General features: G+C 42.5%; 1 protein-coding gene across 1 annotated transcript in view; it reads left to right on the forward strand.

Moving 5' to 3' along the window:
• Positions 1-6,255: 6,255 nt before the first annotated feature.
• Positions 6,256-24,193, forward strand: part of TMC3 (transmembrane channel like 3) — a 45,112-nt gene continuing 27,174 nt past the window's right edge. The window contains exons 1-7 of the mRNA XM_068538031.1: positions 6,256-6,344; positions 7,592-7,738; positions 11,655-11,730; positions 18,214-18,295; positions 20,999-21,105; positions 21,895-21,993; positions 22,090-22,232. Of these exons, the coding sequence (XP_068394132.1) occupies positions 6,256-6,344; positions 7,592-7,738; positions 11,655-11,730; positions 18,214-18,295; positions 20,999-21,105; positions 21,895-21,993; positions 22,090-22,232 (743 nt within the window). The remainder of the gene's footprint in view (positions 6,345-7,591; positions 7,739-11,654; positions 11,731-18,213; positions 18,296-20,998; positions 21,106-21,894; positions 21,994-22,089; positions 22,233-24,193) is intronic.

The following is a 24,193-nucleotide window of genomic DNA, read 5'->3' on the forward strand; positions in this document are numbered from 1 at the left end:
TTTGCACCATGAAGAGAGATGCATGGTGGTGATGGTTGCACAACAGTGTGAATGTAAATACCACTGAATTGCACACTTAAAATGGTTTTACAATGACAAATATTATGAATATTCAGAATTAGATTGTAGGGACGGAGGTGATCAAAACAAGAGTGGCCATTCCAAACAGGAAGTCTCCAACATGGGTATTTTCCACAGATTCTGACTCTCTCCAGTGTGGTGAGATCTTCCTGCTGTGGAAAAGTTCCTAACAGAGCAGGAAGGGAGGCAGACTGAGCCACATAAGGATCTGAGGAAGACGCCACGATGAACAAAAGAGCACCAGGAGAGAACTGCCTTCTGCTGCAAGACGGGAGGAGTTAACCGAACGAACACCCAATTCTTCTTTTCAGGATGCTCCCCACCTCGCCTCCCCCTCCACTGCCTCACCCCACAAAGTCATCACCCAGCAGTCTCCCCCAGTGACAAGCTGAGAGGAGGAAACCAATGGCATCCCTGAAACGGCGAGGAAAGCCAAAGAACATTATGGGGGAGCAAATACCAAACGTTCAGAACACTGCTTATTCAAGGAGCATGAAGAGAAAAAAGAATTAACTAAAAATTCTGCAACATAAAAAAGGAAATGAACGTAAAGCATGCAAGAGGCAGGGAGAAAGCATATTTCAGAAAAAAGATTTCCTGCAGAAAACAAAACGTAAATCTTAGACCATATTTACTTCTCCCAATGAAATAAAATCAAATGATTCTTTCTGAAACGAGAGGCAAATTGAGGTAACAAGAAAAGATAGTGAGTTATAAAGGAAACCGGAAGACTTAAGAAAATGTGAGTGGAAATTGACATGGCAAAATGAAAACAGGATTAGCAGAATCCCAAGAAATAGGATAAGGGTAATCCGAGCCCCTCAATAGCCTTGAATGAAAGGTAAGGTCAAGGATTATAAAAATCAGGGAAAACTTTAAAAATGGTAAAAGCAAGGATATCAGTCATATAATACATATTTCAATGAGCTTTTTAAAGATACATCATAGACAGATCAAACTACTAACTCAAAGTAGGTCATCAAGAATCTAATCACAAGGGCTTCCCTGGTGGCACAGTGGTTAAGAATACACCTGCTAATTCAGGGGATACGTGTTCGAGCCCTGGTCCGGGAAGATTCCACATGCTGTGGAGCAACTAAGCCCGTGCGCCACAACTACTGAGCCTGTGCTCTAGAGCCCGTGGACCACAACTACTGAGGCCCGCGTGCCTAGAGCCCGTGCTCTGCAACAAGGGAAGCCACCATAATGAGAAGCCCACACACCGCAACAAAGAGTAACCCCCGCTTGCTGCAACTAGAGAAAAGCCCTAGCGTGCAGCAACGAAGACCCAACGCAGCCGTAAATAAATAAATAATAAATAAATAAATAAAAAGAATCTAATCACAATTCCCACTTGGCTCTTTGCCCTTTCTGAGAAAGGAGTGGGGGAGGCAGGGATTGGGGAGAAAGTCGAATAATTCTGGCAGAGCAATGCAACCATCTCCTAATTTAAGAGAAAAACTCCAGAGGCAAGAGCAGCCATGAGAGCTTTTTCCTTTTTCCGTCAGGGTTCAACCAGAGAAGCAGAGTCAATATCTGGGATTTGGAATAGGGGTTAGAAGGTCTTCAGTCATGGCAGCTGGTGAAGTCGATGCAAAGGTGCTGCTTTTGCCTCTGCTCTTGGGCTGAAGTTGCTCTAGTTCGCCTGGCCTGGGCGTGAGGAAGGAGAGCTGAGTGTGAAATGGAGGAGAGTGAGGACAAGAGAGAGTCCTCCCTTCCTCACCCCCGCCGAATGACCGGAACCCACCTGGTGGGTACAATACTTAAGATGAGAATTGAATTTGTACATGAACTAGTTTTGAGCATAAATGGGTCAGAATAGACCTCTCCTCATTTGAAAATCAACAAATATGAACGGACCTACGAAAATATGCTTTAACCTAAAAGAAGATATGGTTCTAAAGGAAAATAAAGAGAGAAGGGCATTTAATTGTTTAAAAGTCTTGCCTGAGGAGAGTAAAGTAAATTTTAAGGGAAAAACTGCTTTGCACTTTGAGGAAAAGGATTTTGAAAGGTCACAATAAAGCAAGAAGTGAAAATGATACGTCAAAAAAAACAAGATGAAAAGAGATGTCAGTAAAAATTGAAGGAAAAACGAATATAATTTTTTTAAAAGAGAGGATTTTAAAATATCACACTCAGACTAAAGCAAGAACGTGGTAAACTTCATGGTTAGGTGGTAGGTCAACATATTATAAAGATGTCTCGTGCGGAATCTGCTTTGTTCTGTTCACTCAGCCGATCCGTAAATGTTTTTGGCTTCCATCAGCTTTTGGAGACATAACGTTTCTGTGAAGGATGTGAAGGAAATGCCGAGATGAGGCCACCACTCCCAAGAGACAACACTGCTGTACTGTCTAAAAGTCCCCCCAAACTACGGAAAATACAATCTAAAAATCGTTAAAGAAAAACCGCAGCCAGCTACTAAATGGTTGCTTGACAAGGAATTCAACTGCTTTCCTTTACCCCAGTTTTTGAGAAGGCTCGATTTTTCCCTGTTTCCTAGGACAGTTTATGTGTTTAGATGTAATCACCTAGGAAAAAGAATTTCTTTTTTTGAGGAAGCGTAACTGCAGAGCAGTACAGGAAAGCTGTATAATTTGTATCCCAGTTGCCACCCATCTGATGATGATCACTTCCTCCTTCCACAGGATTCTGTTGGGGTGGTGACAGTCTGTCTTCACTCACTGCAGGGAGCAAGTGTGGCAAAGGACCACCCCACCCTCCAGCCCTGTGGTCAACCTCTCACAGCTCTTAAAATGAGTAACAGAGTATCACGATTTTCCTCATGGAAATCTCAGAGTGTCTGCTCAGTTTCAAACTTATTTGCAGCTGGTGATTTCAGGAGGAACTCAACAATAACAATTTGCTCTCATGTCTCAACAAATTCCGTTGTCATTTAGAAAATTGGAAACAATTCTTGAATGTCTTCCCTCAATAACATTTTCTGGACCCAAAGTGTATTTCTAAACTTCAAACAAAAGCTTTTAGAGTCACTCAAACAATATAACAGGCATGTAAATATATCCCAGAAATGGAAAAGTCTCTCTTGTAAAATCCAGAGCTAAACACTTGATAACTTAGAAAAGGGAGCTTGGCCTGCTGATGGGACTCAGTACCCTCTCGGGGATATTCGTGTCTCAGAATTCTATTCACTTAGCAGCAGGGGGAAATGTCTTTAATTGATGAGGAAGGGAATGAATGTTATTGTTCCTGTAAGCTAAGCCATTTGATGATTTCTGTTAAAACCTCCTGGGATTTATAACAAAATTGTATTCTTTTTTTTTCCCAAGTGAAAGGGATTTGTGTGTTATACAAATAGAGCTTCCCTTGCTACTTCTCTCCTTTTCAACCTTTATCTTCTTCCTTCTCCCACCACCCAGAACCTGTAAGCAGTTCATCTAGGAAATAATAGTTTAGTCCATTTTGACATTGGATCCTTTCTGATTTTTTAAAGTGTTTAAATTGTTCGCATTTAAGGGATTTTTAGTCTTTTATCTATATACACATGCTGGCTTAAGTTAAAACCACCCAGCACATCTAAAACCTCTAATCAAATTGTCAGAGGAAGTCAGATGCACGCTTAGTAATTTATCCCTTGCATTTAGAAAGCGACATCCCCTGCCTGCACTTCCTCTTTCTGCCTGGCCCTTGGGAGCCCAGAGGAGCAGGGGGCCCAGAGGGGAATTGGGGAAATGAATCTGAGTCCCTCGTGCTGGGAACAAGGAGTAGCAATGACCCCCTCACCTTGCACTCATCACCACAATGAATGCCAGGTGGACTTCAAAAAGAATTTTTAAAAATCAGACCAAGGAAGCCATTAAAAAAAAACAAAACACAGACAAATTTGAGCACATTAAAACTCATTTTACCAATGTTAATAAAAATACATCATATCATAATTTGTTTTAATAAATCCCTGTAGTATACTTCAAAAATTGCTATTATCTTTTCCTACCCCTTGAAAAACACAAGCATATATATATGTATACATGTGTATATATACATGTACGTGTGTATAATATATATAAGCAAAGGAGACAAAAATGCTCAAAATAGTTGATTGCATAAAATTAACAAAATATTTCAGTTTATGAATAAATATTTCAAAATAAGGCAAAGGGCTCTTCAGAAAAAGTAGGATGAAAAAAATCTTTGAAATGCGCAGATATAGTTCATGTAAGTAAAGATCTCTAAAAGAATGCTACAAAAAAAAAAAAAAAAACTAACCTCAGGAGGCTAGAAATAATTCTGCTACTATGCCATTTTGTTCATTTGATAAACACAAATTTTATCTAGTATTAAGACAGACTATCAGGTCAAATAGCCTCAGGCAAATTGGCAGACAGGTGACCTGACGTCACAGGCCCCAGTCCACCTCTGAGCAAAGGCCAGCTCTGGCGCCCCGGCCTCTGCTTTGTTCTCATGCCCAGAGCCCTAAGTCTGAATACCTGTCTGGTAGTCCCTGAACCTCAATGCCCCAGGCTAGGGCTCTGGCTTCCTTTGTCAGTCTAGTGCATGGCAGACAGTAAGAGGGATCTAATGATTTGCTAATGAATTAATAGAGGAATGAATGAGTGCATGAATGAAGTCCCCCTCCTAAGCCCCACACCTGGAGTTGCTAATAGATTTCCTTTCTGTCCTGTTGTCTGGTGCCTGCCCCATTCACTGACTCACCCCTCTGTGGCATCTCTAGTGTACTGACTAGGAGGCCTCTTCAGTAGCAAAGGCCATTTCTATTTCAGTCCTGCACCTGCCCATTCAGTTAATGTACAATCAACCTTGCTGCAAGCAAATTGTTTCTTGTGTTAATTTAAAAATGGAGGTTTATATGGTGAAGCTATGGGAAAGTCCTGGACTTGGGGATGAATTCAAAGGTTGAAGTAAAAGAAACACATCTAATATGGAGTCAGATTTATTTTTCCCTATTACATGAACATGGACAGGATTCTTACCCTCTCTAAGCTTTTTTCTTGATAGTTACTTTTAAATGGTGTAGGGGGAAAAGTGTATAGATAGAAATAAAGCTAATGTGGCAAAATGTTAGCAATTGGTGGATCTATGTTAGGAGTATACAATATTTGTTGTATTGTTCTATCATTTCTATAGGTTTGACTTTTTCAAAATAGAAAAAAAGAAGCTGAGAATAGATAAATAAAAACAAATAAGTTGTTATGACGGTGCCTCTCCTGGGGCTCTGCTGTGTGGTTGTTACCGAATGCAAGTTTGTGTGCCTGATGCACGGTGAGACCAAACAATACCGAAATGTCAGAGTCTGGAGCAGAGAAAGGTTTATTGCAGGGCCATGCAAGGAGACAGACGGCTTGTGCCCCCAAAAACCCAGAACTCCCCAAAGGGTTTCAGCGAAGCATTTTTAAAGGCAAGGTGAGGAAGGGGCGTGGTTGGTTATTGCAAACTTCTTGGTGTAGGAATCCTCTGTTCCTGAAGCTGTCCACCTAGGTCAGGTCACGATGTTCCTGTAAACCTCCAACAAGACAACTGTTATTCTCTGTTCTGCAACTTTTTATCTCTATAGAATGGAAAAGTGTTATACCCTTAAAGGTCAGAGCCTTGAGGATGGGCTCTCCTGTATATTTCAGGCTATAGGCGACATTCTTAACCCAAAGCAAGAGAATACAAAGGTTAAAGTAAAAGAAACAGATCTAATATGGAGTTAAATTTATTCTTCCTGGTTACATGAACACACACAAGATACTTACCCTTTCTAAGCTTCTTTCTTGTTAGTTAAAAACAAAAAACAAAAACCTATGCCTTGCATTCTCCCTAAGTATTTTGTGAGCACCAGTCATGGTAATAGATGCAAAGTGCTTTGCAAACCACAGAGCCCTTTCTGGGCACAAGGGTCACCAATGTGATTATTTGGGCAGCACCAAGTGCTCTTAGATCACCTGGCCAAGCCTCTTGCCTTTGTCTGTCTTGACTCCAGCCAATCTCTGCTGCCGCAGCCACCTTAACATACATATGCATGATTGGCTTCCTGGCTTCTCCCCAGCTCTGAGCATCGGCTACAGACGTGCAGTCCAGCTCCTGAGAACTGGAGGGCAGAGCACCTCGCAGATCCAGTTCAGAAACCTCCTTTCGAGCAGACTCCTGCCTGCCGGCTTCCCAGCACCCTGCCCACCAGCACTAATCACTGGCAGCCAGTCTGCTGCCATGAAACCATCAAAGGCATCCCAGCGTTATAGGAGCATCCGGAGAAATGCCAGCCAGCACTACTTCTACCAGGAGTCCCTGCTGCTCAGGTGAGCCAGTCCCATCCATCCACTGGGGCAGGTTTGTGAGGAGGGAAAGCCTGGGTCACCCTTGCTTGCATCTGCCCAGAGGACCAAGTCCCCATCCTGCTCGGTTCTCCTTCAGAATGAACTCCGAAACTCCTTTTTCCAGGTCACCATACAACAAGGGTGGCAACCTCAGCGATGTACACAGACGTTGATGGCTCTACCTGCTTCTGATCAGAATTCAAAAGCCTGTACCCCAACCTGGCTTTAGTGCTGGCCAAACCCACAGACGTGCTTTATCTGTTTTCTCTCTGTTTACTCAATCAGCAGTGTCAAGAGAGAGCAGACAATACATCTGTCGTAATAAATGAGGTTTCTGTTGGAAAAGGCTACAGGCTGGTTAGAAGTGGGGAGTATTATTCAAATTTGTTAAATATTTACAAAGGTATATTAAAAACCTCCATTAATTTGGAGAAACTGGAGAAAATTCTCCTTTGAGTAAGTAAAAACAAGCTGAATTAGAGACAAGCAAAGGAATTATTTTCCCTTAATTTTAAGTGCATCATTGATGAAATAGCCACAGCAAAATACCCTTAACTCCTCCTGAAAAGTTGCATTAGGATTAGTGTATTCATTTTCACTGGGAATAAGTGTTGCTATGTGTTGAAAAGTTGTTCTCCTAGAGAGTAACTATTTCCCTGAAACATTTGTGCATGTAAATTTGCTTAGCTAATTTCTCGTTCATAGAAACTGCTGCCTGTTTGCCTCTGTTATCTCTGATTTCAAATGAATCAAAACAGGAGTTCAGGGAGCGGGGGATCTCTGGATGAGAGAGTTTGGTTTTTATTTATTTTACATCCAGAGTTAGGGGAAAGGAGGCGTCCTTTCTTTGGAATTGGCTGATTATTTCAATGAGCCTGAAAAAGAAATGGTTTTGCCACCAAAGATGCTGCTATTCAGCAATCCTACATAAGCACTCTCTTGGTTCCTTTTATGATGTCTTCTGATAGTATCTTTTATCCTTTGAAGCCTTTCTCTTTCACTGACCCATCAAAGCAACAGAACCCAGAGAATGTGTTCCAGTGGCTGCTAACAACTGCGGAATTCTCTCTCTGACTCCCTGGATCCCTCCCTTCTCCTTCTACACACGCTAACTTCATACAGATGACCCCTAGGCAGCAAGATGCTAAACTTCCCCAACCCAGGGCAAGTACTGGGATGGAAGCAATTCTACTAATCAGATTTCCTCCTTAACGCCCTGATCATTTCAGCAACTTGGATGACAGCTTTACTGCTGATGAAACAGGGGACAGCCATGATCCAGAACAAATCTTCCAGAATATACAGTTCCAGAAAGATCTCATGGCAAACATTCGCTGCCGACCCTGGACCATGGGACAGAAGCTGAGGGCACTGAGGTAAGGGTTATGGGTTATTGCAAGTATGCTTCCCACTAAACCACCCACCCTGCCCTGCCCTGGGAAACGAGCATAAAAATCCACATTGGAGTGGTGGGTCAGATGCTCTTGATCTGACTTAGAGAAGTCACAGACACGTCTGAGGGATCCACCTGGTCCAGACAGGGTCTCAGTGTGTGTGTCTGTGTACGTGTGTCTGAGTTGGGTGTGTGTCTTGGTAGAGAGTTTTTGGGTTTCTACCTCCTTTTCAAATACTAGATTTTAGCACTATGCCTAGAGATGAACAAAATAACTAAACTCACTAGGTATGCAATCTAGAATGAAAATAAATATTAGTTTTACCTGCTTGGCTATTACCTCCCTCTTGGCGGGGGGGATCTCTGTGGGAAACTAGATTACTGGGACACTTAGAGTCATATTGGAGAATCTGTTTAGATAATAATGAAGAGCTGAAGGTTGGAAGACATTGCCTTGCCATGTGATATTAGGTTCTTTTCATAATTTCTCTAAAGACCAGTTCCTTTCTCTGTAAAGTTGAAGTGAAGGTGAAGGATAGCACCTACCTCCTGCGGCACTGTTAAGCTGTTAAGCAATCAGGGTGCTGCTAAAGACAAAAATTCCTGGTTGCCCTCGGACTTAATAAGAAGCTACGGCAGAGGGCTCCAGCATTTTTAGCGTGCATTCAGGTTGATTCTTTTGCAAACTAGAGTTTGAAATCCCTTGATAGCAGTTCAAGGATTAAATGAGGTAAACCATATGATATTAAGCCTTGTATCTGGGCTATAGTAGTCACTCCCTATGAGTGGGTAGTAACTGATGATGTGGATCCCTGGGATCACAGCAAGGGGAGTGAGTAGAATGGCTCTTAATGACCAGTGCCACTGAGCTACTCTGACCCATGAAGTGGACCTTCCTAGAGAAACAGACATTACACGTAATCATCGGACACCTACTGTGTGGACAGGATTAGAACCACTGTCGTAGCTTACGTTTTAGTGCCCCTTTCCAGATGCCAAGCACATTGCCCTGTCTCTCCAATCCACCATTAGGTTTGCATTTCTTTCCCATCAAATCATGCCTTCATTAGATTTCCACTCCAGGCATTGTTCCTCCAGTCTGGCCAAAGATCCAGCCTGCCCCCCAGGTGGCCGCGGCAGATAGCTAAGGTCATCCATAGTTTCCACTCCCAGAAGTTTCCAGTTAATTCTCCACGTCCGATATCAATTCTCGTCACTTCCATTTCTTTGAGTAAGGATGACATTTTTCAAATGAGAAGACTGATACTCAGAGATATTAAGTGGCTTCCCCCAGGACACACAGCTTCTGAGTGCTGGAATTGAGCTTTAAAGCTGGGCTTCCTGACCTCACCTCCAGTATTCTATTCTACTGAAACAGAGGAACTCTACCAATTTATCCTAAAAGAAAAAAAAAAAAAAGCCATGTAACTATATAGCACAAGGAACTATCTTTAATATCCTGAGATAAACCATACTGGAAAAGAATATAAAAAAGAATGTACATATATGTATAACTGAATCACTTTGCTGTACAGCAGAAATTAACACAACATGGTAAATCAACTCTACAGCGATAAAAAAGTCATGTATTCTATCAGAATTTTAAAAATCATACAGAAATGCTGATGATTAATGACTCTCTGAACTGTAAGAGAGTGAGTCTTTTTAACCTGCGGGCAGAGCAAAGCAAATGATAACTTTTCTGTTAGAATCAAAAGAACAAACCAGGCCTTCCTCCACAAGCATAAGCCAGGGACCTCGGCCAGGGCTCCAAGACACCAGCACCAGCGAGGCACAGGCCAGTGGTCCAGCTCTCAGGGAACAGCTCACCCTCTGAGACCTGCATTTGTCATCCCCGCGTCACACTTCTCCTCCCCGTCACCTTGAGAAGCTACTGGAGCAGTCAGTGCTTCACTAATTGGGCCTGCGAGACTCATCAGGTCTGTGGAAGGCGCAGAGCACGGGACCCTGACTGCTTGGGGCTCAAGGGAGCATTGCTGACACAGATAAAGCAGCGAGCTCCGTCTATGGGGGGACAGAGCATATATTTATTTCCCCTGTAGGGAGGCAAGTGGTCAGTGTCGTGGAGTCAGCATTGGTCTATGATGGGGCCTGGGTTAGGTACTGTCCCCACTGCTGTTACTGACCAGGGTTCTTGGCCTCCTTAATCAATAGAAATTAATCAGAGGTCAGACAAGGAGTTCAGGCAAGGCTTCTTTGGAGCCCCGACTGCAGCAGGGGGAAGTGAGAACAAACAACAAGTTTCCTGGCTCACTCGCTTGCTGAAGGGGAGGCGAGCATGTTCCTTATCTGGGGTGAGGGTAGGGGCGGGTCCAGGGGTCGGGCCGGAGGGGTGGCTTAGGTGTTTTGCCCACCCCTTAGGTGGTGTTGTGTGCAGGGGGCATGCGCAGTACCCTGCTTTTGCTCCTGACCATTCAGAAGTGGCAGTTGGGCTTTTTGGTTTTTTTGTATCTTGCTGTCCATAATTTGCCCCAACTGCACTTGCATGCAGTTGTTTTTAGTCCCTTATAGTTTCTTTGTATTTTGTTGCTCAAGGAGATGTTTGTCCAGGTGCAAGCACTGCAGCAAAGGGTCCCAGGTCCCAGGTCCCAGCCTGTCTCACTGCTGCCTCAGCCCCCTACTCAGCTCCCCATCCCAACACTTACACACCCACCCACTCCTATTGTTGTTTCAGGTCTCTATCATCCCTATTAGCTAGTGGGCTTTTCCAGGGCAACAACTCTATTTTATGCACCCCTGTATTCCACTATACTTGACCCAAACAAGTGTGCAGAAGATGTTTGCAGGGAAAAAAATTATAATGAATGAAATTAAATGAATTATTATTTCACCTATATAGGTCCCTATCTTTTAGATGCTATATAAGGTGTAACATCAACCCTCACCCTTGCCTGCATTTCTGGTTCTGACCAGAATGAAGCCAGCACATTGGCGGGGCTATGAAGGTGGAGTATTTGCAGTGAGGGCAGGGAGGGTCAAAGCTCAGCACTCTGGTTAGGCATGTTCTGAAGCGATCACGCTGTTTGTGGAAAAGGAAGTCAGCTAGTTCCTTGTGTCAATCAACGAAAGACTAGGAACCTATGGGTGTTACTTGGGATATACATGCATGAACTCCCTACCCAGGACACTGTTCCAACTAACAAACTGAATGATTCAGCAGTTCTTCAACACTGAGCATAATTAAGTGGTCAACCATGGATTAATGAAGATCTCATCAGTGTAGTCACAGATGAGGTCACCTTGAAGGTGACATTCTTCGCTAAGAGTTTTTGACTTCAGTCCGTTCCATGGAATTAACATTTTTTTCCTAATCCTGTGGTTCTTTAAGTGTGAATTTAACCATCTATCCTGATGAATTCAGTCTATTTTCAAGGATTAGCCATTTAGGTGACCCATCAGTTCAACTCACCAAAGTGGTCAGCTAGTGTGCCAGTAGTTAGTCTGGGCTAAATCAGGTTGTTCATGGCTACTTAGACACAACTTTCTTGCTCACATTAACCAGACACTACCCTTTTCTCAAAGCAGATTCTCTGAGCTAGGTCTGACTTTCACTTCCAAAGAATTAATTGCAGGAGGAAGGCTGCTGAGATTAAGTGGAGGAGCTGAGATGCTGGTACCTGATACCAGGATTTCCAAAGCCCATAATACCCAGCCAACAGCCAGAATCAGGGCAGGGCATTAAGAAATTCAGTTGCAACTGATTTTAGTATTCACTCATTATTTCCTATGAATTCATGCATTTAAGTGTTATAGAAAATATTTTAAGGGAGTTTTCTGGTTACCACTGTTTGACTGTCTATTCCTGCTGCACTTCCATGTTTTGCCAAGATTATCAAGGTGATGAAATTGCGCTCACCACCAAGTTTTTCTTCTCTCAGGCGAGCGAAGGACATTGTGCTGAAGTTTGAGGGGAGGCTGACCAGGACCCGAGGCTACCAAGCGGCAGGTGCAGAGGTAAAGAGCCCACACGTGGACATGCCCACCCTTCCTGTGGTCTCCGGGCCCGGGAAGTTGTACTTGTCCTTGCAGTTGCTGTACTACATAGGTTGCGAACATCCATCATTAATAGCTGTAGAACAGTATGGTGAGCTTGAAGGTCTGCATGTCCCCAAACTTAGATTTTAGTTCCCGATGCTGTCACTTACCAAATTGTGTGACCCTGGGTAAGCCCAACTCATCAGAAAAAGGTTATATCTGCCCTTGGGGGAATCATCTAGCCTCTTTCCTGAGTTAAGCCCACCCATGTGTGTAGGTTTCATTCACTGTACAGTAAGTCCCCTACCTACGAACCTTCAAGTTGAGAACTTTCAAAGATGCGAATGGGCGTTCACATGTCCAACCACATAAGTTAGTTTACGTATCTGGCATATACCGTCATGTGCGTGCATCCTCTACAAGTGGTTGTGCTTTTGTGTACTTTACTATACAGTGCTGTGTAGAGTAAAGTAGTACAGTATCTTTATTTCTTGCCTGTTCACTCAATGCCAGCCCCTGTATGCCAGCTGTTGTACTGTACTACTGTACTTTTCAAGGTACTGTACTGTAAGATTAAACATTTTCTTTATTTTTTGTGTTTGTTTGTTTTTTATGTATTATTTGTGTGAAAAGTATTATAAACCTATTATGATACAGTACTATATAGCCGATTGTGTTAGTTGGGTACCTAGGCTAACTTTGTTGGACTTACGAAAAAATTGGACTTAGGAACGTGCTCTCGGGACTGAACTTGTTTGTATGTAGGGGACTTACTGTATGTCTTATAATGAGAAAGTTACAGGCATATTCCTATGCTCATTTTATAATACAATGCTAAGATTTTTGTTTATTTTTCCCATTCAGTTACTTGCAGTTAAATTTTAGTATACATTGAAATTATCTGTTTATAGACATTCCAATAATTTTCATAAATGTTTCCAAGACAAAGAAAAAAATCATTTCTCCTACTATAATCCCCTACTTCCCAAGATAGAATCTTTTTTAAAATTTCACATTTCAGCCATTGTATATATCATTTTCACATCGGAGTAATTATAGTATACAAATATTTTTGTCTTGCTTTTTTTTTCACTTAACACCATAACAAGGATTTTTCTCCATGTTGCTATGTAGTTTTTATACCTATTGTTTTCTGTGACTGTGTAATATTCCATCAGAAAAATGTCTATTAATTTAATTAGTTACGTGATCCTTAAATAGCTTCTAATTTTTCGTTAGTATTAACAGCCCTGCAAAGACTGTCTTTGCACAGATGGCTTTTCCTACCTTTTAAAATTCTTTTTCTAGGATAAATGTCAAAACTATGAACTCTGTAGAAAAGAGTATGATGCATGTTTTTTGGCTCTTGATAAATACTAATCAATTATTTTCCAAAAGCTTTGCCATCCACAATGAAAGAATTTGCTGTCTTCATAGTATCTCCACTAATGCTGAATATTGTAGTTTTTTCAAGTTTACAGACAAAAACTGACAGACACACTCTTTTTAGATTCTCTGAAACAAAAAATATTCTTAGTAAAGTTTAAATTAAAGCTGGTCATAAATTTTGCATAACTGAATAGTTACAAAATATCAAAAATCCCCAAGGTTCTGCCTTGGCTTTCTTTCTTCTTACTTTTCACAGAATCTGCCTGAAGACGCTAATCCACTCCTATGATCAAAATTATCCATAACTCTTTATGCCTGTCACACTATGATGGAGCTTATGGAATAAATATATAAAACAAAATTATCTTTTTATAAGCATATGTGCTACCAAGCTCTCTCATTTTCTCTAAATAAGCTGTATGAAATGCTATGGAAAAATATCTGAAATAATGTAAGGTCTCTCACTTGGGTTCAGACAACCTGTAATATATATAACAATGAAAAGGTCCTGGGGCATTTAGTGACAGTGGGCTCAAAGTGGATTAAAGGTGTAAGTTAATAATGGGCTGAATTCTTAGAGTCAGAGTTTTTAAAATGAGAAAGGTGATCCAAATGTTCAGTCTTACCTACAGATTGTCCCAAAGTTTTCAGCCTGCACTTAACAGACGCAGCTGGCCCAGTCCTTTCCATTTTACCAATGGCCCTGCAGAAAGCAGTTCAACCCAGTTCAGCTTAATCCACGTGCCAAGCTTTGTGCTGGGCACTCAGGGTAAAGAGATGGCTGAGACACAGTGTCTTCTGCCCTCTGGAGACACAACAAAATGTCAAAGCAAATCATCCTCCCACCTTGTCTTCCTAACACTTGGTTTTCCCCCTCCTCATTCTGAACATCATTCCTCTACCTTTTTATATTTAGAATTTTTTTACACTGGAAATTTTAATACGGACCCCTGAGGATCAGCAACCACTCCAAAGTAGAGAAAACAGAAGCTATCTAGCTATTGCCTGCAGCCCAGTGAGTTTTGTCTCTATTTACAGTCTCTGGTTTCTCTTAGAAAAATGATAACTTCGTTTTTCAAATAGTAAATTTTGTATAATATGACTACTGTACACTTTCTCCCATGATTCCCATGACTGAGATCCTGATCTCCACTCCCCAGGGCTACCACTCTATCCTCTCTTGGGAAGCACTGTTCCAGAACACAAGTTATCCTCTGGAGCCCCTCCCACTGTTTCCCACCTGCATCCTCTGTGCACATGGGTTTCTCCTTGATTCCAGCAGGAAAACACCTTGTTACAGACAATCTGCCTTTAGCACCAGTTTATTTCTATGTTTCATAAGAAAGCAAGGTCTGAGCATGTGAGACCACCAGGAACCAAGGAGTCACATAGGCAGAAATGCTACCCTGGGCACATGGAACACCAAGAGTCAGGACACCTAGGTCCTTCTGCCATTGTTTCCCTGCTCTGGGTAATGACTTGGAACCTGATGAGGCTTTCATGTTTGTTTCCTAAGATGTCTTCTAGTTCTAATAGTCTATGCCCTTGGTTTCTCACATGATACCAGCAAGGGACGTCATCCTTCGTGAGAGCCTTCATGGCGTGATTTGGCAAGAACGCTTCCTCTGTGCAGAAGCTAAAGGTACCTGCCCAGGATGGTATATAGACTGACTGGCCCCATAACAGATCTTCCTGTTTCCACTCATGTCCCGCCATCATCCATTCTCTTCCACATAGGAGCCAGGGAAATCGTTGAAACAGTAAACTACTCATGCCATCCTTTAATTAAAATAATGAATGATAGGGACTTCCCTGGTGGTGCAGTGGTTAAGAATCCACCTGCCAATGCAGGGGACACGGGTTCGATCCCTGGCCCGGGAAGATCCCACATGCCACGGAGCAACTAAGCCCGTGTGCCACAACTACTGAGCCTGCGCTATAGAGCCCGTAAGACACAACTACTGAAGCCCGCGCGCCTAGAGCCCATGCTCCGCAACAAGAGAAGCCACCGCAATGAGAAGCCCGCGCACCGCAACAAAGAGTAGCCCCTGCTGCGGCAATTAGAGAAAACCCACGCACAGCAACAAAGACCCAACGCAGCCAAAAATAAATAAATAAAATAAATAAACTTACTTTTAAAAATAATAATAATAATGAATGGTAGTTATAGATAGATAGATAGATAGATAGACAGAGTTTCATTACACTTAGAATCAAATCCAAACTCCTTCCTCTGACCCACCTGATCTGGCCATGACCTAACTATTGGACCTCATCTCCCTCCTCTCTCCTTTATTCTCTTCTATAAAATGCCCAGCTCATGCTAATCCCCAGGCTCCTACTGGCCATTCTCCCCTCCTAGACAGCTCCTCTACCAATTTATTATTTTTTTGAAATATTGACTCATTTTCATTCAGGACTCAGCTCAAGTATGACCTCCCCAGATAGACCTTCCTTGACCCTTTGTTCCAAAGAGCCATCCCCCCAGTCCTAATGCACGTGTCCCATGTGGCATTGAACTCCTAGTGGCTGCCTCCCCTCGACATGAATGCGAACTCCACACCAGGGGACGTCTCACACGTCTTGTTCACGATTTGCATCCACGGTACCGGAAACACAGCATAGGTGCTGAGTACACCCTCTGGATGAACACACTTTTCATAAACGGTCGCACGTGTTGTTAGAACACATCTGCTCCCGGTGCTCTTAGAAGCCCTTACCAAAACTCAATAACCCAGGCCATAACCATTAGGACCTGTTCTCTTCCAAGTTTGGTTTTTGGTTTTGCCTTATTTTGTGTTCACTTTGCTCTTATTTTTTTTTTCTTTTTTTTAGTTAGTTTCTATTGGAGTATAGTTGCTTTACAATGTTGTGTTAGTTTCTACTGTAAGCAAATTGAATCAGTTATACACATATCCCCTCTTTTTTAGATTTCCTTCCCATTTAGGTCACCACAGAGCACTGAGTAGAGTTCCCTGTGTTATACAGTAGGTTCTCATTAGTTATCTATTTTATATATAGTATCAATAGTGTATATGTGTCAATCCCAATCTCCCAATTCGTCCCACCCTCCCCTTCCTTCTTGGTATCCATACACATTTGTTCTCTACGTCTGTGTCTCTATTTCTGCTTTGCAAAAAAGTTCATCTATACCACTTTTCTAGATTCCACATATATGCATTAATATACGGTATTTGTTTTTCTCTTTCTGACTTACTTCACTCTGCATGACACTCTCTAGGTCCATCCACGTCTCTGCAAATGACCCAATTTTGTTCGTTTTTATGGCTGAGCACTTTGCTCTTAAAATCGTGATTCATTCCAAAGTTTCAAGGCTTTTGCCGAGATTCAGTGCAAATCGTCAGAGAAGTGTGGTGTTTTTCCCCATGCCTTACTGAATCTTGGTCACCAATAAATTGTGTTTTTCAATGACATTTGCCTCTAGGAAGCTCCTTGTTAGTGTAGATTCTCCTCATCAGAATGAGTGTTGGGGTGGGCGTCATTCAGTCCAGTGCCCTTTAAACTGAGTTTGGGGTCCCTGGCTTCTCAAATGAGCACCAGAGCCTGGGGAAAGAGGCTTTGCATCTCTTACCTACAAGAGTTACTCTGCTTTAGTGGGTTAACTCTGCTTTAGTGGGTTCTGTGTATTGAAGTTCCCACTGAAATTCAATCGAAATTTAAATTCAAAGAGCACCCTGAAACCCACTGATTGAATCCTACTTCTTCTTGTACAGATGAGGAAATTGAATCTCAAAGAAAGAAAATAACTTTGCCAGGGCACACAGTAAGATAGAGGTCGAGCTAGAACTCAGGTCTCTGGCCTTCCACCCAGTGCTTCTTCCTCTTAACGACTTTACAATGGACCAGAAACTCAAATGCTTTCAACACCAAACCCTCCCCAAAGGATATTGGGCATTCTGCCTCTGTATGCTGTAGGAGATGAAAAATCAGAAAGCCATGGTCTTCCTCTCAATGCTGGAGGAGAAAAAGCCAGGTGAACAATATAAAGGCAATATAAGCTAGGATGTGATAAGCATTATCAGAGACCAGAATGATAGCTGGGGAAGTTTACAGATGGAAGAATGTATTTCTGGCTACAGAGAATCTGTGTGAGGTCTCCGTGGGAGTAGCTGTATTTGAGTTGGGTCTTAAATCATGAGCAGAAAGTGAACAATTCCAACTCCTGATAACAGCCAAATAATAGATTTTCATTTACAAGCAGCCGTTTTGGCCTTAGCAGACATATTCAGGATAACATAATCATGCATGTCTGCATCAGGACCACATGCTGTCTTATAGTTCAGAAGGTTGTAATTACATTTGTAACCCTTCTTTCTGCAATGATATCATTTGCTTCCAACACAAACCCACATTGTTTGTGTGTTAAAATGAACAACCTGCTAATGTTGTGGGAGAGAAAGCCCAGTGTCAGGGCACATTTTCACATATTGCTTTATTCTCCTTTGAGAAAAAAAAAAAAAAAAAAAAGATTTTTGAACTTTTTGACGATTGTGTCTTAAACATCCAAGACAAATTTCCAGACCTTATGTTGGCAACTTTGGCCAGGAGAGAGGCTGGGAGATGCGCTCCAGCTGCAGGATGGGAAGCACACAGTGGGGCTTATTTTCAGGGTATGTTCTAGACTCTTAGTCCTTTAATAGGAACGGGAACTGTAATCACCGGGGAGTTTGTGAGCCACGTGTGTTCCTGAGCCCCACTCGTGAAGGGGACCAAGGGGCTGTATTTGGACATCATTCCTCAAGTAGTTTTACCTGTTCTTAGTCCTCACAGCAGGAATGGTGTGGATAAGGCAGGCTGAAACCCTAGAGAATATGCACCTCAGTACAGACACCACAGCTCAGAGCCCTAAACAGGAGCCTTCACCTGGGCAGGAGCGCAGAGAAGACAAGCGGCTGCTTTGGTCCTAGGGCTCCCTAAAGGCCTGTGAAATCCTAATGAAAGGTATCAACTGGTGTGTCCGCGGGCCTCGCCTTCGTTCAGGACCCTGGTTCCACCAAGGCATTGCCGTCTTCATGAATGTCAAGTCCTCTAACCCTCCTCCCTCCTGTCTAGCTGTGGCGGAAGTTTGCTCGTCTGGCCTGTAACTTTGTGGTCATCTTCATCCCCTGGGAAATGAGGATAAAGAAAATCGAGAGTAAGTGTTGGCACTTGGAGGAGTGGGGCGGGGATGCGGGGCCAGTAGGCAGACAACGGTGAGGGCTGAGACGGGTCTGGTACGTCCCAGACCTTACCCTGAGCAGCCGGAGGCCCTTGCACCCGTAGTGCCGACCTAGGCTGGACATGCGTCCGTGGAGATGGAAGACACAGTGCCTGTGTCCGCCACCTCCCAGGATAAAAACGGTCCCACGTTCCACTGTGGCTCTGCAGTTCTCTGTCAGTTCATGCCTTAGACACAACACAAACTCAAAAGGATAGAGGGGAAAACTGTGTAGATGAATAAAAGGATAACATGGGCAATTGCAAAACAAAAATGCAGAAATTTGCATTTTGAGAGAAGTGATTAGAATCATTTAGAAAAATATCCTAAAAAATAAATCAATCACAGTCACATTTAAAAACACACACACAGTACAAACACACAAATGCAACACACAAGACCAGGAATAAATATAACCAGAAGTCTGAAATAAAGAAACTGTAAAATTGGACCATGGGATTTTTTTAAAGTCTTGTGAAGAGACATAGAATGATTTAATATTTGGAAGGTGTTGATTTTCTCAATATCAGTTTATGTTTTAATGCAATTCCAATAAAATTCTCAATGCAATGTTTTTTGTATTCAACACAATGAACTCATATGAAAAAAAATACTAATTGAAACCTTTTTTAAAAGGAAAAACTCAAATGAACTTGTCTAACCAAAATGTTAAAATACATTATAAAAGCTACGAGAATTGAAACAGTGTAGCATAGCACCATAAATGATGCTGGAACAATTCAACTGTTTTAAAGAATAACATTAGATCTTTCATTTTAAAGTTCCATTAAATATTTAAATAGAAAATAGGAAGCCATGAGAGAATTAAAAGAAATATAAGTAATGTGATCTCAGAATGGAAGCCTGTCAAATTATAAAAGTAAAGAAGGAATCATCAAGGAAAGTACTGTTGTATTTAACTATACATAAAAGAAATTTTACATACATAAAAAATAAACAGATCTAAAAGATGACAAATTGAGGGGGAAAAAAAATTTCAACATTTAAGTGGAATTAAATACCAGCTGGTGGAAATGTCAATTGGGATGATATTTCTAGGGGAAATTTATAATTTGGACCAAACGTCTTCAAAATGTTTACACTCTTTGATAGAACTCTTCCACTCCTTAACAACCAGAGAAAACAACAGCCACAACAAAATCAATGCGCTGCGCTGTGTGGACACACTTGGTGCCCAGCCCAGATCACTTCACTTGGCTGGTCCACCTTTTCTCAGTTGCTCTGAGTGTTGGCTGCTATGACTCATAGCTGTCTCCTTCTCTAGATGATGAGCCTTGGCCCACATTGTTCCAGATGTTGGGCACTCATCACCTGCTCCCCCAGCCCCACTGGGTAGCCTAGAGGCAATGACTAAGGGGTATTCAAGTCCAGCTTTTTGTTCAAAGTGGAACCAACTCTATGATGCAACTTGCCCTTCAGAGCTCCCCATGGGATAAGGCTAAGCTGGGCTCCAGCTGAAATGACATCTTTGCTTAGCTCTTTCCCCTGACCTCCCTTGACCCCCTCACCCCCTTTATCCTGAGAGCACTTCCTCAATATATCATGTTAGCTGAACCCTTTTCTCAGGCTCTGCTTCCAGGAAATCTGACCTTAGACAGAAATTGATTCTTGCAGAATTATTTACCCTAGTGAAAAGTTAGAAACTTCCTAAGTGTCAAGTAGTGGGGGATAAGTTAAATCAATGATGTAAAATTGGTTTGCTGGAACAATAAAATTCATTTTATAGGGAGATATTTTGTATGAGAAAATGCTCATAATATATTGATAGCTCAAGATGCATATTATAGAGATATGCCAATTTTATACAAAAAAAATACACATATAGAATGAAAATGGAGGGTTCCCCTAAAAATTTACTAGAAAGTAATTCTGGTAGTGATTTTAATTTAGTAACCTTGCAATAGGTAATTTTTTGGTTTTCTTTGTGATGTTTTGTGTTTTCCTACCTATTATGAAACATAAGCTAGATTTGAAATAAAATTTCAAGATGTTACTCTTCCAAAGTATGATACAAGTCCACTCGCTCCAGAAAGTCATCACAAGTATCACCCACATCCCAATCCAACTTCTTCTATGCCCCCTTGTTTTCTCAATAGAAACTTGTTTTTAACTACACTTTTTATTTTAGAATAAGTTTAGATGTACGGAAAAGTGACAAAGAGAATTCTCATAACCCCTTCGCCCATCTAACACTATGTTAGATGTTAATGTTAACATCTAACATACTGTTATTTCTTTTGAAATTAAGACAAAAGAAACCTTAGAATATCCTTGGAATTTTCAGAACTATGCAAAATGGAAAAGAAATATATTAAATTCTCAAAAGATGCTGATACTTCTGAACATAGGTGAAATGTAAATTTGATTACAGCATTTTCAATCAATATGACATTAGGGAAAGTAATCCATTAGGGATTTGTGTATATGACCGGTGGACATTAATGAACATCTTAATCCTTCTAAATGATCAGCGTGGGACAACACCCTGATAGGTACAATTATGGCATTCTTAGTCTATGTCCTGCTGCTATAAGAAAAATTACAGTGTTGCTTTACAGAGAACTTCTTACACTGGGAGGATTTTCTATAAACTGTTGTCATTATCTTGTCTTTCTTTAGGTCATTTTGGATCTGGTGTTGCCTCTTATTTCATATTCTTGAGATGGTTATTTGGAATTAATATTGTGCTCACGATTATGACAGGTGCTTTTATTGTCATTCCAGAGGTAAGAACTATTTCAGGTGAGTTTAAAAGTGCCATTTGTTAAAAAGTAGAGACGTTTAGAGCCATAGCATTAGACAACCGCACTCATTATCCTCATGGGAAGGATAATCTGTGTGTTAAAATAGGGCCTGGCAAACTTTTTCAGCAAAGGGCCAGAGAGTAAATATTTTAGGCTTTGTGAGCTGTATGGTTTGTCACAACTTCTCAAACCTACTGTGTAGTACAAAAGCAGTCATAGACATTAGGTAACTAATAAGTGTGGCTGTATTCTAATAAAATTTTATTTATAGATACAGAAATTTGAATTTCCTATCGTTCTTATATGTCACAAAATACTACTCTTCTTTGGATTTTTTTTCCCAAACATTTAAAAATGCACAAACCAACCTTAGCTCTCGGGCCACACAAAAAGTGGCGACAGGCTAGATTTGGCTTATGGGACAGTTTGCAGACATTGTGTTAAAATAAAAACCACTTCTCACTAAAATTTATCCTTGTAAAGTAAATGGGGCCATGTCCCATGCCATTATAGAAACCCAGTGGCTTCAGTCATCCACCCATAGAAGCCGTGTCCAGCCTAGAGAGAGTACACCCAGACAGGCCCCGATCAGGCAAAAAGAAAATCTGGTCACTCATGATTAATTTCTCATCAATGAGTATCAAGCAGAATCCACCCCCGAGGGATCTCATATGTGCAGCATCTTCAGAGGTGCATGGAGATCAGTGGCCCCTTTTCTTCTGCTCCCTTCCCACCCAGAGGACCGTGTGACATCCTTTCCTCTCTCACCAGCTCATTGCAGGCCAACCCTTTGGAAGCACAGCCAGCAAGACCATCCCCAAGGAGCACACTGCATCTGCCCAAGATCTGGACACCGTCTGGTCCCTGGGGGTGAGGTTCAGGCTTGGTCACACTTTTGTTTTGAGGGGGGTGGTGAATGTTCTGGGACCTGGGAGTTAGAAATGACACCGAGTGCTCTCTTTGCAGGGTTACCTCCAGTACTCAGTCCTCTTCTATGGCTACTATGGCAGTGAGAGAAGGATCGGGAGGGCTGGCTACCGGCTGCCCTTGGCCTATTTCCTGGTGGGGATGGCAGTGTTTGCTTACAGCTTCATCATTCTCTTAAAAAAGTATGTCTGTTTAGTTTCTCAAAATGCATGCCAAAATGATACATATGATCTCATTTCATCTTGTCACTCAGCCTGTAAAGTCAAGGCATAAATCTACCCATTTTACAGATGAGGAGACCACAGATAAAAGAGATATATGCTTTTAACCAACACTGATTGAACACTTAAAGCTTTGTGCCAGGTTCTGTGTTGGGTCTGGAGAGACAAGGATCAAATAGACTTACCAGTTAATGTCATTTTAGACAATGTAGGTGTTACCGACCAGGGTTCTTGGCCTTCCCCAACCAATAGAAATTGACTAGAGGCCAGACAAGAAATTCAGGCAAGGCTTTATTGGGGCCCCTGCTGCAGCAGGGGGAGTGAGAACAAACAACAGGTTCCCTTGCTTGCTCGCTCCCCGATGGGGGGGGCAAGCTTGTTCCTTATATGGGGTGAGGGTAGGGGTGTGTCCACGGGTCAGGCCGGAGGGGTGGCTTAGGTGTTTTGCCCACCCCTTAGGTGGTGTGTGCAGGGGGCATGCGCAGCCGCCTGCTTTTGCTCCGGACACCCTGTTTTTGCTCCTGGCTCTTCAAAAGTGGCAGTTGGGTTTTGTTGGTTTCTTTGTATCTTTTGGGTCCAGAATTTGCCCCAACTGCACATGCACGCAGTTATTTTTAGTCCCATACAGTTTCTTTGTATTTTGTTGCTCATGGGGAGGTGTGTCCATGTGCAAGCCTTGCAGCACTGCAGCAAAGGGTCCCAGGTCCCAGCCTGTCTCATAGGAACTGCACTAAAAGAGAGGTGAACGAGATGGGTTAGGTGACCAGAGGCTGCAGAAAGCAAAGCATCCTCCTTTGACTATATGTTTGCCTGTGACCTAGTTACAAATTACGCAAAGGCCAGTCTCGTCTGTGTTGTGATGCAGTTCAAACATGTAGTTGGTTATTGAAAGGAGGGCGCAGTGCAAAGAAAGCAGACTGGCTGGGGCCTCATCTGTAAAATGGGCAGGTTGGCTCAGAATATCACCAGGTTCCCTTACGGCTGTTACATTCTGTGCTTCTGTGTAGGAGCTAGATAAATGCAGAGTGACAGAGAGGCTCTGAGCCCAAGGAGAAGCGGGCCCCCACCCTCTTGGCTCACCTGCTACTTCCCTCTGATGCGTGTGTACCAGTACGTCTTCATCACACTGCCCCTTGTGGCATCTTTGCAAAGTGCAGGTAGAAGGGATTGGGATTAAAAAAAGATAAAACAATCATCATCACCATTGTCATCATCATCAAACAAAAACCTAGGGAGCTGCACAGTGACTTGAGGACCTTCAGTTCACATGAAGCTTTCCAGCTTAGCCTCTGCATGGCCTCAAGACCCCATGACCCCACCTAGAACACGGGCTCTTGGCTAGATGTCACAATTTAAGAGACAAATTGATGTCAACTCGGGAGCAGGAAGTATGGATGGACAGAGTGGTAAAAGCTTCTAACAGGAGGGATGGTCTAAAAGATAGGGAACTTGCACCCAAGGAGGGATCGTGACCCCTGCCTTCCCATACATCTGAGGGAAAGTCGTGTTAGTGAGGGATCCGAGGTGCTCCTGCTTGGTGAGGTGGGGTAGTTACTTCAATGGGCAGGGGCTCCGAGGAGATGGATTCAGCTCAGAGTAAAGAATTTGGTTTCACAATCACAGTTGCACAGAGATGCAGTGGATGCACACACCTTCAGAGACCTCCTGGCCACCAGTGATGGGAGAGCTTGTGCACCGGACTCACCCAAGAATTTGCTGTTTTCACACTGTTCAAAGGGGTTGGCTGAGGACGCAAGCCACCAGAGGGGCTGAACCCAGCCAGCGCTCTGCTTGCCCACGTCCAGATGGGGCTCTTGCTCTGCGTGGACTCGCGGCAGCCCCCTAGTGGCTGAGCCTGCTCCTGACACTGTTCTTACGTGACCCTTTCTGGTCCTTTTTTTTAAAATTTTTATTGGGGTATA

Source organism: Eschrichtius robustus, chromosome 1 (genome assembly GCF_028021215.1).
Source record: "Eschrichtius robustus isolate mEscRob2 chromosome 1, mEscRob2.pri, whole genome shotgun sequence".
Lineage (NCBI taxonomy): Eukaryota > Metazoa > Chordata > Mammalia > Artiodactyla > Eschrichtiidae > Eschrichtius > Eschrichtius robustus.